General features: G+C 47.4%; 1 protein-coding gene across 2 annotated transcripts; it reads right to left on the bottom strand.

Annotated features, from left to right (window-relative positions):
• Positions 1–422: 422 nt before the first annotated feature.
• Positions 423–9,672, bottom strand: LOC309508437 (uncharacterized protein). 2 transcript variants are annotated; one of them, XM_082183074.1, is made up of 3 exons: positions 7,783–8,638; positions 1,964–2,256; positions 423–983 (listed from the first exon to the last, which is right to left on the bottom strand). In XM_082183074.1, exons 1-3 carry the CDS (start codon positions 8,309–8,311, stop codon positions 780–782), a joined length of 1,026 nt encoding a protein of 341 aa, XP_082039200.1. In that variant the 5' UTR covers positions 8,312–8,638; the 3' UTR covers positions 423–779. The 2 variants fall into 2 exon arrangements, 1 of the variants encoding a protein (XP_082039200.1); XR_014209449.1 differs by lacking the exon at positions 1,964–2,256 and having other exon boundaries at positions 7,717–9,672.
• Between the last annotated feature and the right edge of the window lie 2,398 nt (positions 9,673–12,070).

The raw sequence follows: 12,070 nt of genomic DNA, 5'->3' as shown, positions 1-12,070 counted from the left end.
AAAATGTTTAGACAGTCTCCTGTTTTTCATGACACTCATAATCATTATGTGTGCTGTGGCAAGCTTTATGCATGCGTTTGAGCACTGATTACGCTATGAATTTGCATTGATTTGCACTATCATTTTTGTCTTTTTTAAAGTTTGTATTTCCACATAAAAACAAGCATATCTTAAAACTTTTACCCATCTTGCTCTCCACCACATGCCCTCGCAATACAGTTTCCTCCCCTGTCCCTGACACCGATTAGCCACTTTGACACTGCCTTTTCAGCCTCTCTTCTGGTAATTTGGTTTGTAAGGGCATTTTTTTTCAAGTTTCCTGTAAAATACATAAAGAGCATTAGAGAGAGATTAAATTCCATATTTGAGCCTTTGCAACAAAGCAGATATCTCCACCTTGACATTTTTCAGGAAATAAAATAATCGGATATAATATTCTGTCATACACAACATTTTTCCTGCAAATGTTTATTAAACGAACAAACATTTTCAAATTTTCTAATTATTAAAAATTTTCTAATTATTATTATTAATACTATTTTGAGTAACACTTTAGAATACTGTTCTGTCATTAATGAATAACTACACAGGAACAAATGAGTAACACACTATTAACATAGTAACTACTATTAACTAACAAGGAACTCTGATTAATGAAATAATAAGTAATAGCACTCTTGTTGAATGTGGTAGTGTTATGAAACAGAGACGGATACAAATGCAAGTAAAGGCGTTTATTGAAGTTGGTCAGATAAGCACACAGGTCGGGGAACAAACATTCAGATGGAGAGGTGACGCAGGGACTTCGATGGGCAACTCGGAGATGGCGTGCGTTGATCGATGTGCTCAGGAACCAGGAACAATAAACAATCCAGACAGAGTGAAGAACAACGATGAGGATCCACAAAGACAGGTAATCCACACGAGGAGACGAGAGAGAGCCACACAGGAACAGGACACGACACCGGGGAAGCCACAACGATCTGACAACATGAGATGAGGATTACTGAACATATAAAGTGAACGGGGATTGATTACTGCTGGCGCAGATAATCAACACGGGATTGGGTAACCACGCCCACACAGACACACACCAGAATGAGACAGCGGATTCATGAACCGTGACAGTACCCCAAGGGCAAGGGAATGAAATGTGCCACCTTCGAGAACCGGTCCACTACGGTTAAAACAACCGTCATGCCATTAGAGGGCGGGAGGGCGGTGACAAAATCTAGCGCGATGTGAGACCAGGGTCTCGAAGGAACAGACAGCGGTCGGAGTAACCCGTCAGGAGGTTGGTTAGACGTCTTACCCGTGGCACAAACCGAGCAAGCCAAAACAAAATCGTGAATATCGCGAGCCATTAACGGCCCCCAGAATCGTTGCTTTACTAAACAGCTGGTGCGATTTACTCCTGGATGACAAGCCACGTTGGAGCAATGACCCCATCGAATTACGTCGGACCGTAACCCCTCCAGAACAAATAAACGACTCGGTGGGCAACCGGGCGGAGGCGTTACCCCTTCTAAGGCCGTCTTGACCTTCGACCTCCCATGTGAGTGTGGAGATAACTACTTTCTCAGGTAAAATGCACTCGGGAGTAACCGGGCGTTCGGATGGATAAAAAATACGAGATAAAGCATCGGGTTTGATGTTTTTGGAACCCGGGCGGTACGAGAGAACAAAATCAAAACATCCGGAAAAGTGCCCACCGAGCCTGCCTGGAGTTGAGTCTTTTAGCCGATCTAATATATTCAAGGTTCTTATGATCGGTCCAAATGATAAAAGGTACCCCCGATCCCTCTAATCAATGACGCCACTCCTCCAACGCTAACTTGACCGCCAACAACTCTCTGTTACCAATGTCATAGTTACGTTCAGCAGGCGATAAGCGATGGGAAAAAAAAGGGCAGGGATGCATCTTGTCGTCTGAGGAAGCGTGTTGGGAAAGAACTGCACCTACTCCCACCTCTGACGCGTCGACCTCCACCACGAACTGACGTGTGGGATCAGGGGTGACAAGAATGGGAGCCGAAATGAAACGGCTTTTGAGGTTGACGAATACTGCCTCCGCAGTATCGGACCACCTGAACGTAGTTCTGGGGAGGTCAAGGCAGTCAGAGGTGCGGCTAGTTGGCTGAAGTTGCGAATGAACCGCCGATAGAAATTGGGCGAACCCCAGAAACCTTGGCCAATCCATCACCGCCTTAACCTTGTCAGGATCCATGCGCACTCCCTCAGAGGAGATGATGTACCCTAGGAAAGCGCATTTCTCCGCCTTGACAAAAAGCCCATTCTCTAGCAACTTCTGAAGCACTCGTCTGACGTGTTGAACGTGTTCCTGGAGAGACGAAGAAAAAATGTATATGTCATCCAGGTAAACATATATGAACTGGTCTACCATGTCTCTCAACACGTCATTGACAAGTGCCTGGAAAACCGCTGGGGAGTTGGAAAGACCGAAAGGCATGACCAAGTATTCAAAGTGCACCCTAGGGGTATTAAACGCGGTTCCCCTTCGAGGGAACTCGCACTGCGTCGTCGTCGTGACGACACTATGGGAACGCCCTCATTAGCATTAATGAAATCTGTCCAATCCTGATTGGTGCTGCGTCATGACGTAGTAGATGACGGCATAACCGGAAGATACAAAGGGACGCCGGCACAAACACACGTTAGCTTTTTGCTCTTCAGCAAAGCGCTCTGTGTGAAACTGTTTGTCCTATTTGGTGTTGTTTGTCCTATAAGAATTGTCCCAAATAACGTCTGATTTGCAATATAGAATCTAGTGGCTCGGATCTCGCGTTTGCCGAGGCAGCGCGTAGGTTGCGGGTCTACTCTGCAATAAAGATTCTGTGACTGATCTCGCGTTTGCCGAGGCAGCGCGTAGATTATGTCTGCATTGCAATACAGAATCTATAGCTCGGGTCTCGCGCTTGCCGAGGCAGCGCGTAGATTACGGGGCTACTCTGCATTAAAGATTCTGTGTGGGTGCGAGGCATGCACAGTCAGCTCCTGAGGGTGCTGGCTGTGTGTTCATTGAGAAATATCTTGACGCACACAGCCGTGCGTTCCGGGTGTTTCAGCCTCGCGCCCGTTGGCTTTCTTCTCGAGAGATGAAAGCCAAATATATTGTGAACGACTCGAATCTCGCGTTTGCCGAGGCAGCGTGTAGATTACGAGTCTGCTATAAAAGGGACACACACGATCTGTGAAATAATACTGTTTGGGTGCGAGGCATTTACAGTCAGCTCCTGAGGGGGCTGGCAGTGTTCATTGAGAAATATCTCGGCGCGCGTGCATAGAAAAAAGCCGTGCGCTGTCGGATGTTTCAACCTCGCAATTGTTGACATTCTTCTCGAGGGATGAAAGCCGATATATTGTGACCGACGGCTCGAATCTCGCGTTTGCCGAGGCAGCGCGTAGATTACGAAACCGTTTAAATAAATATTAAACTAAACAAACAGTATTGTCTGGTGATTATGGCTGCATTTAATTCTTAATGGAATTAAAATGATGGAATATTATCTGACTTTGAGAAGTTAGATATTTTAATTCAGCCTACCACCGTTTCACTTATCTAGTGTTTTTGGCTGCATTTAATTTTGAGGAATTAAAATGTTGAGCCTCACACCGACAGGTGCAAAAAGAGTGTCGCCTCCCGTGCCCCTCCCGAGGGAGCCTGGCAAAGGAGACGGCGCTCTTGCGGCAAGCCTTCTGAGCCTAAGGTCGATCTGAGGACCGTCCTTTAGGCAAAGAAGGCTTCTGCCAGGTGGTCCTAGCTGCGGCCGGACCACTCAGAGCTGTCCCCCCCGGGGTGGAGCGATCGAGGTCGCCTCCCCCCGGAGCTCTCAGGAAATCAGTGCTGTGTTCGCGCCGTCCAGTACGCTTCGGGCCACACTGATTTCCCGCGCACGCACGCCGCTCCAGCCGCCTCTAGAAAGACCTGCGGCTGGGCAGCGAACGCGTCCGCACACCGAAAATCATTCTCGACTGCTCCCTGCCGGTCAGCCGCTTCAGGGGGTCGGGAATGAGGCTCGGTTGACACCCGAGGCCAGCCTTGAGAGGCTGGTTCCCTTAGTAGATTATCTCGGCGCATGGTCATGCTTCCGAATATATCTGCGTGGGCCCTGCGTACTGTAGAGCTGGGTTACAGACTCCAGTTCAGTTCAGCTCCCCTCCCCCGAAGTTCAACGGGGTGGTCTGGACTGTGGTCGGCTCAGAGCAGGTTCGGGTTATGGAACAGGAAGTTCAATCCCTGTTGGTCAAGGAGGCCATAGAACGTGTTCCTCTGCCGGACAGGGAGTCCGGGTTCTACAGCCGGTACTTCATAGTTCCCAAGAAGGATGGGGGGTTGCGTCCAATAATAGATCTCAGGCACTTGAATCGTTCTCTGAGGAGATTCAGGTTCAAGATGCTCACAATTCTAGCCATCGTGAGTCAGATCCAGTTCGAGGACTGGTTCGTCACGATAGATCTGAAGGACGCATACTTCCATATCTCCATCCTTCCATGTCACAGGAAGTTCCTGAGGTTCGCTTTCGGGGGCGAAGCGTACCAATATCGGGTTCTTCCCTTTGGCCTAGCTCTTTCCCCTCGCACCTTCACCAAGTGCATGGATGCAGCGCTGGCTCCGCTGAGACTCCAGGGCATTCGTGTACTCAATTACATCGACGACTGGCTAATATTAGCCAAGTCGTACGATATGGCAGTTCGACATCGAGATGTCGTTCTCGCTCATATCAGGTGCTTGGGGCTGAGACTCAACACGAAGAAAAGCGTGTTGACGCCCTCCCAGAGGACTACGTTCCTGGGAGTGGTATGGGACTCCACGACGATGCGGGCACAAATGTCTCCTGCTCGGGTGGGTTCCATACAGGCGTTGGTCTCCAGAGTGAAGCTAGGCCACAACCTCACTGTGAAGCAGTTTCAAATACTGCTGGGGCACATGGCAGCAGCGTCCAACGTCATACCTTTTGGCCTGCTACACATGAGACCCCTACAGTGGTGGTTGAGAGCCAAGGTGTTTTCCCAGAGGGGAAATCCGTTCCGTATGATCAGAGTAACGCGCAGATGCCTTCGTTCTCTCGTCATATGGAGGAAACCTTGGTTCCTGTCCCAGGGACCAGTACTGGGAGCATCATGTTGCCGGAAAACCGTTTCAACAGATGCCTCCCTTACTGGTTGGGGCACGGTCATGGACGGCCGCTTTGCAAGAGGTCTGTGGGAGACCCGGCACTCTTCTTGGCACATCAATTGCCTGGAAATGCTGGCGGTCTACAAAGCTCTGAGGAGCTTTTTCCCAGACCTCCGCGGCCACCATGTCCTGATACGCTCGGACAACACTTCCGTTGTCGCGTATCTGAATCACCAGGGGGGTCTGAGGTCGCGCCCTCTATGCAGATTGGCACACCAGATCCTCCTGTGGTCCCAGGGGAAAATATCGTCTCTCAGAGCGATGTACGTCCCCGGGGACCAAAATCAGGGAGCAGACGTCCTGTCGAGGCAGGGGCTGAGGCCCGGGGAGTGGCGACTCCACCCAGAGGTGGTAAAAGCCATATGCGTGAGATTTGGCCCGGTGGAAGTGGATCTCTTTGCGTCTCAAGAGACGTCCCACTGTCCACTGTGGTTCTCTCTCAGACATCCAGCTCCGCTGGGGCTGGATGCCATGATGCAGACGTGGCCGAGGCTGCGTCTGTACGCATTTCCCCCGATCGCTCTGCTCCCGGGAGTCTTGGAGCGGGTTCGCCGAGAGGGGATCAGTCTACTTTTAGTAGCACCCCGCTGGCCGACCCAAGTTTGGTTCTCGGACATTATAGCTCTGCTAGACGGCCTCCTGTGGCAGGTCCCTCTGAGGAGGGATCTGCTGTCTCAGGCAGGGGGCACAATATTTCACCCCCGGCCAGAGCTGTGGAACCTTTGGGTCTGGCCCCTGAGGGGGCTCGGTACCTAGAGGCTGGCCTGTCAGCAGATGTTGTCGAGACCTTACTCAGCTCCAGGGCTCCCTCTACCAGGAGACTGTACAGCCTGAAGTGGAATGTGTTTTCCACTTGGTGTAGAGAGCGTGAGGTGGACCCAGTTAACTGCCCAGTGGCTTCAGTGCTGGAGTTCCTCCAAGATCGTTTCTCCGCCGGTCTTACCCCGTCCACACTTAAGGTGTATGTGGCTGCCATTGCGGCTTTCCACTCGCCTATAGGTGAGGGGCCTTTGGGGAAGCACCATCTGGTTGTACGTTTCCTCCGTGGGGCTCGGAGGATGAGGCCTGCGGCTCGCTCCAGAGTTCCAACCTGGGACCTGGCGGTGGTACTTGAAGGGTTGGCTGAGGCCCCCTTCGAGCCACTGGAGTCGGCTGAGGCAAAGAACCTGACCCTTAAGGTGGCCTTTCTCCTTGCTATCACCTCTCTGAGGAGAGTGGGGGATCTCCAGGCCTTGGCTATAATGCCAACTTGCCTGGAGTTTGCCCCTGGCGGAGTTAAGGCCATCTTACACCCTAGACCGGGCTATGTGCCCAAGGTGCCATTTAATGTGGCACGGTCAGTGGTTCTTCAGGCATTCCATCCTCCACCTCACGTGACGGCGGAAGAGGGGAGACTTCACCTGCTCTGCCCGGTCAGAGCCCTGAGAGTGTACCTTGAGAGGTCCTCTCAGTGGAGGAAGTCAGACCAGTTGTTGGTGTGCTTTGGTTCACCCAAGAAAGGGCTGCCTGCATCCAAGCAGACAATCAGTAATTGGATTGTTCAGGCTATAGCCATGGCTTATCAGGTGCACAGTCTGCCTTCACCTATAGCTGTGAGGGCTCATTCTACCAGGAGCATGGCCTCCTCGGTAGCCCTCCTTTCTGGAGCCTCGCTTCAAGATATTTGCGAAGCGGCTGGGTGGGCCACTCCACACACCTTCATAAGATTTTATAGTCTGCAACTCCCGGTGACGCCTGGCGCCAGAGTGATCGCGTCCTAAGTGTGCCTGGTCTCCCAGCTTCACACTAGGGTGGCGTGCTTACGGTGTGGCATAGTGGGCATTGCGTTCCCATAGTGTCGTCACGACGACGACGCAGTGCGAATTCCCTCGAAGGGGAACGTCTCGGGTTACGACTGTAACCCTTGTTCCCCGAGAAGGGAACGAGACACTGCGTCTCGTCGCCACACCTATCACGGGCAGAGCGCGTGCTTCATCGCAAAGGAGCTAACGTGTGTTTGTGCCGGCGTCCCTTTGTATCTTCCGGTTATGCCGTCATCTACTACGTCATGACGCAGCACCAATCAGGATTGGACAGATTTCATTCATGCTTCAGATGCGTTACGCTGAGGGCGTTCCCATAGTGTCGTCATGACGACGACGCAGTGTCTCGTTCCCTTCTCGGGGAACAAGGGTTACAGTCGTAACCCGAGACGTTTTCCATTCATCCCCCTTCCTGATGCGAACCAAATGATAAGCATTACGTAAGTCCAATTTTGTGAAAATGGATGCTCCCTGCAACCTCTCGAAAGCTGAAGACATCAACGGCAAAGGATAAGTATTCTTTACCGTGATGTTATTCAGCTCTCGGTAATCAATACAAGGTCGCAGAAAACTATCCTTCTTTCCAACAAAAAGAACCCCGCCCCCGCAGGAGAAGAGGAAGGCTGAATGAGGCTAGAGAATCAGAAATATATTTCTCCATGGCCTCCCTCTCAGGAACAGAAAGAGAGTAAAGTTTGCCCTTAGGCGGAGACTTACCTGGCAGTAAATCTATAGCACAGTCATAGGGACGATGCGGAGGAAGAGAAGCAGCACGAGACTTACTGAACACCTCCTTCAGGTCGAGGTACTCTGCGGGCACGTTAGACAAATCCGCAGCCTCCTTCTGAAACAAAGAACCAGACACAGACGAACAGGCAGACACCAAACATGACTCATGACAGTGGTTAATCCATGTGGAAATGGAATTATTGCGCCAGTCGACTTGAGGGTTGTGTTGAGTGAGCCATGGGTGCCCCAGAACCACCGGTGCTAATGGTGAGTCCATGAGGAGGAAGGATATTATTTCAGTGTGATTGCCAGACGTGATAAGTGTGATGGGTTCAGTAGAGTGAGAAATCCTGGGAAGTTCTTGTCCATTGAGTGCGTTGACAGATATCTTGTGCGTGAGAGAGGTGATGGGAATCTGGAGTTTGAGTGTGAGACTGAAGTCCATAAAATTACCCTCTGCTTCCGAATCCAGTAGTGCTTGAGTGTTGTGCGTGGAGGTTGCCCATCTCAGTCTTACCAGGAGGAGGGTCGATGATGGTGATGAGGTCTTCTCGGCGGAGATCCCACCCGATAGTAGCCTCATACTTACTACCGGGCTTGCTCTTTTACCGGGCAGGAATAGAGAAAGTGGCCAGCCTTACCACAGTCCTTGGGATCTCTGCCTTTCCCTCTCCTCCCGGGAAAGCCGAGCTCTCCCTACCTGCATGGGCTCGTGGTCGAAAACTGGGCTGACCGCGTTCCCGCCGTTGGTCCGTGGGTCCTCTGTGTAGTACTGGGGTTGACTCGGACGTGCACGATGAGTCACACGATTTAGACGGGAAACGACCTTCAGCGCAAGCTCCACCAGGCCATTGGGTTCACGAGGAGACGAGAGAGAGCCACACAGGAACAGGACACGACACCAGGGAAGCCACAACGATCTGACAACATGAGATGAGGATTACTGAACATATAAAGGGAACGGGGATTGATTACAGCTGGCGCAGATAATCAACACGGGATTGGGTAACCATGCCCACACAGACACACACACACACAAACACACCAGAATGAGACAGCGGATTCATGAACCGTGACAGGTAGTTCACTATTAACTAATCAATAACTGCTATTTTTTTCATACCTCCCAGAGAACTACTAAGAACTACTATATACAGGTTCATAATGTATAATTAATTCTAAAGATCATGGTAACCTAGTAATGACTCAAGTGTTACCAAATCCATCAGAAGGAATTACTAAATATTTGGAACAGTATTCTAAAGTGTAACTATATTGGGTATCTTTTGTGCATTTGTTATTTGAACTAAATAAAGAAAGGAAAAAAGAGCACAGGAATCCCAGGGGTGCGGAGATGGTGTTAAAGCTTCTCAGATCTCATAATTCAGTGGATACTAGTTGTTCTGTGACGAAATAGACATTTATTAAAGATTTATTTAAAATTAAACATTTGAGAATGCAAATATTTCATGTGCACACGTTTAGAATAGAAGCTAAAATGGTCGCTGTATGGCGCTGTTCTGTGATCACAAAATAAACGGGAGCAGACACGATTAAACAGGCTTGTCTCGTAATTGCATTCGAAAAATTAATAAGTCCTGCTTTCATTTTGGGTGTTTGATGTGCACATCTTTAACAAATTAAAAAAATGCTGCCATTGTGAGATTTATATCGTAAAACAGTGGTGAATTTTTAAAGCTGAAGTCTCAACTCCAACTCCAACTCCAATTTGTTATAATACACAGTTTGTGTAGAAAAAAGAAGAATGTTCCTATAGCGTACAGATCGCTTGGTCATGGCGCCAGAAATAAGGGAAAATATTGCGCGATCTGAGGGAACTCGAAATTCTAACTGAAATTTGAACGTGACGAGAAGCTTTTGGTTAACATTATGTTTTGAAAACAATTTATTTGAATTAACATTTAAATTGTGAAATTATTGTAGTTCTTACCTTGACTACACTGACAGCAAGAATCTCCCCATGGAATCTCCTTCCAGCAGAGTGAGTGAGTGAGAGTGAAAGTGGCGCAGGCGTGGGGGATGGGATTTGCTGAATGAGATCCATCCTGCAAAAGTTGTATAACTTTATATCTGTCACCGTTGTATTAAGTGTGTGTACATACTGCCCGTCTTATATGTACCTGTTTGAATTATATTGTGAGTAAAAGTTTGCATTGGAACTTTTGACTCCTCCTCTTCTTCTGCACCACACCGTGACAGTTCTGCAGGGTCTTGATTCTTTTAAATGGCAGAACATTGGGTAAAATTGCAATTTTGTTGGCATTTGTAGATTTTTAATAGATTGAAGTCACATGTTAAAGTGTCAAAATAACAATAAAAATTATTTCAAAGCTGTATATTTGTGTACTATCTACCCATGTAATCAACCTTTGGGATTGAACTAACTAGGTCCCAGATAGGGAGCCCACCTGGGTTTGCCCATGTTGGACCTACTTAGTTGACCCAAGTGGGCCCCAGATAAGATGCCCATTTTGAGCCCATGCCCACTCTGTACCCCTGTAGCCCATTTGAAACCCATATGGGCCCCACATAAACGTGTTGGCTGGGCAGTCACTTTTGAGTAACTGCCCTTTTCAGGGTCAGATGTTGCCATGTGATCAGATGTTGTCTTGCTTTCCCTGGGTGTCTATACTGGAAAAGTTTAGACAGATTTACACACATAAATGAATGAAATACACATATAAATGAGAGCCCTCACTAAGTTACAAAAATCAGTTGGTGTTTTCAAATCGTATTTGGTGCTTTCAACCTCTGTTTTGTTAAAATGGAGTTTGCTGTTCCTATAGCCCGAGATTCTGGGATAAGTTCCAGCATCCCTGCAACCCTACGTAGGACAAGGATTTGGACAATGGATGGATGAATGGGCCATTTGAATGGGCTTTTTGTGTAGTCTAACAATCAATATTTGCGTATACCCTTGGTATACCAAGTTATTGTGCTGTTTTAGAAGTCTTGAGTGTTCTGCCGTGTTATTTTATCCTTTAACTGAATTGGTTGGAGCTAAACTCTACAATTCTGTCAACCTTGAAGAGCATGGACTGGAGGCTGTGTAGACTATCTGCGCACATTAAGACAAACTTGTTTTATTGCAAAATTCACTTATTTTACTTAGTTCACTTAAAATATTTTCTTCTTTGACAAACAAACATTTCTTCACAAAACCCAGTACCTTTTGCACGCTCAATATATGATTTTGTGCTCAAAAACATGTATTATTCCACAATCACGTTTATCTGTTTCAGAGAAAACTGAACATGCAGTTAGCACCCACTCAGCGGATATGATTACTTAAAACCCGTTTGATATCATGTCGCCACAGGCACTTTTTTTTTTCTTTTCTCATGAGACTCGTATAAACATCTTTGGGTTAATTGTGACCTGTAGTTAATATTTCCCTGGGGTTAACTTTCCAAGACACTGCGTTCTGTACATCGTTTACATTATAACTTCAGCTATTCCCATGTCCCACAAAAAGCACAACAGTAGTCTTAGCTGCTGACATACAAAGTTTTACAAACATTTTGTCACTGTCACTCCATCTTTCGAAAACATTTGTTCAGACTCAAAATAAGGTCACTGTTGTCATTATCAATGGTTGAAAATCACTGTGCGGAGCCTAGATAAGGGAGGACTTTTTTGTGGATGTGTGCATCTATTGCAAATATTTCTAGATTCCTGTGTGCATTATTTTTTTGAAATTTAATGGAAGCTGACATTGCACAGCCAGACGCAGAATGTCCCCAAATGCTGACTTCACATTGTGACTACACAACCTTAAACCTTGTTGTAACCCAGGCTCAAAACAATTTGTAGTCTGAGTCAATTTTATGAATACAGTAGACTAAATAACCATGGAATGTAAAGGAAATAATAAATAATAAGATAAAAGATTAAATACAAAATATTTCATGTTAGATATGGTTTATTTAGCCTACAATATAAGGCAACCTAAATAATTTCAGAAACTTTGTTCCATCTTTGAGCTCTTGATCTGTGCTGCGCAGGTGAGCAGCCAATCGCCTGTAATTCGGACTCCGCCCCCTAGAAAAGCCGCTTGAGGAGAAAAGATAGAGAGTACAAGAGAAGCGTAAGCTTGAAGTTGCACAAAATCTTGTTATTAGATGTTATTGAAAGATATATTTGCGAGGAACAAACCCTGTATGTTTTGTAGCTATTTTGTTTAGGAACAAAGTTGAGTAGTTTTCGGAAAGGTCTTACCTTTATCCTGTTGATCCATGTGACCATCGTTGTGATGAAATCCAATGGAGTAGGCCATCGTTGTGTCATCCGGTGAAACCCTGAAAGAAAATAAGAAATATCA

The sequence above is a fragment of the Leuciscus leuciscus genome, assembly GCF_965113295.1.
Source record: "Leuciscus leuciscus genome assembly, chromosome: 10".
NCBI classification, from domain to species: domain Eukaryota; kingdom Metazoa; phylum Chordata; class Actinopteri; order Cypriniformes; family Leuciscidae; genus Leuciscus; species Leuciscus leuciscus.
Note: the sequence above shows the minus strand (reverse complement) of the source record. Positions and strands in the feature narration are given on the sequence as shown.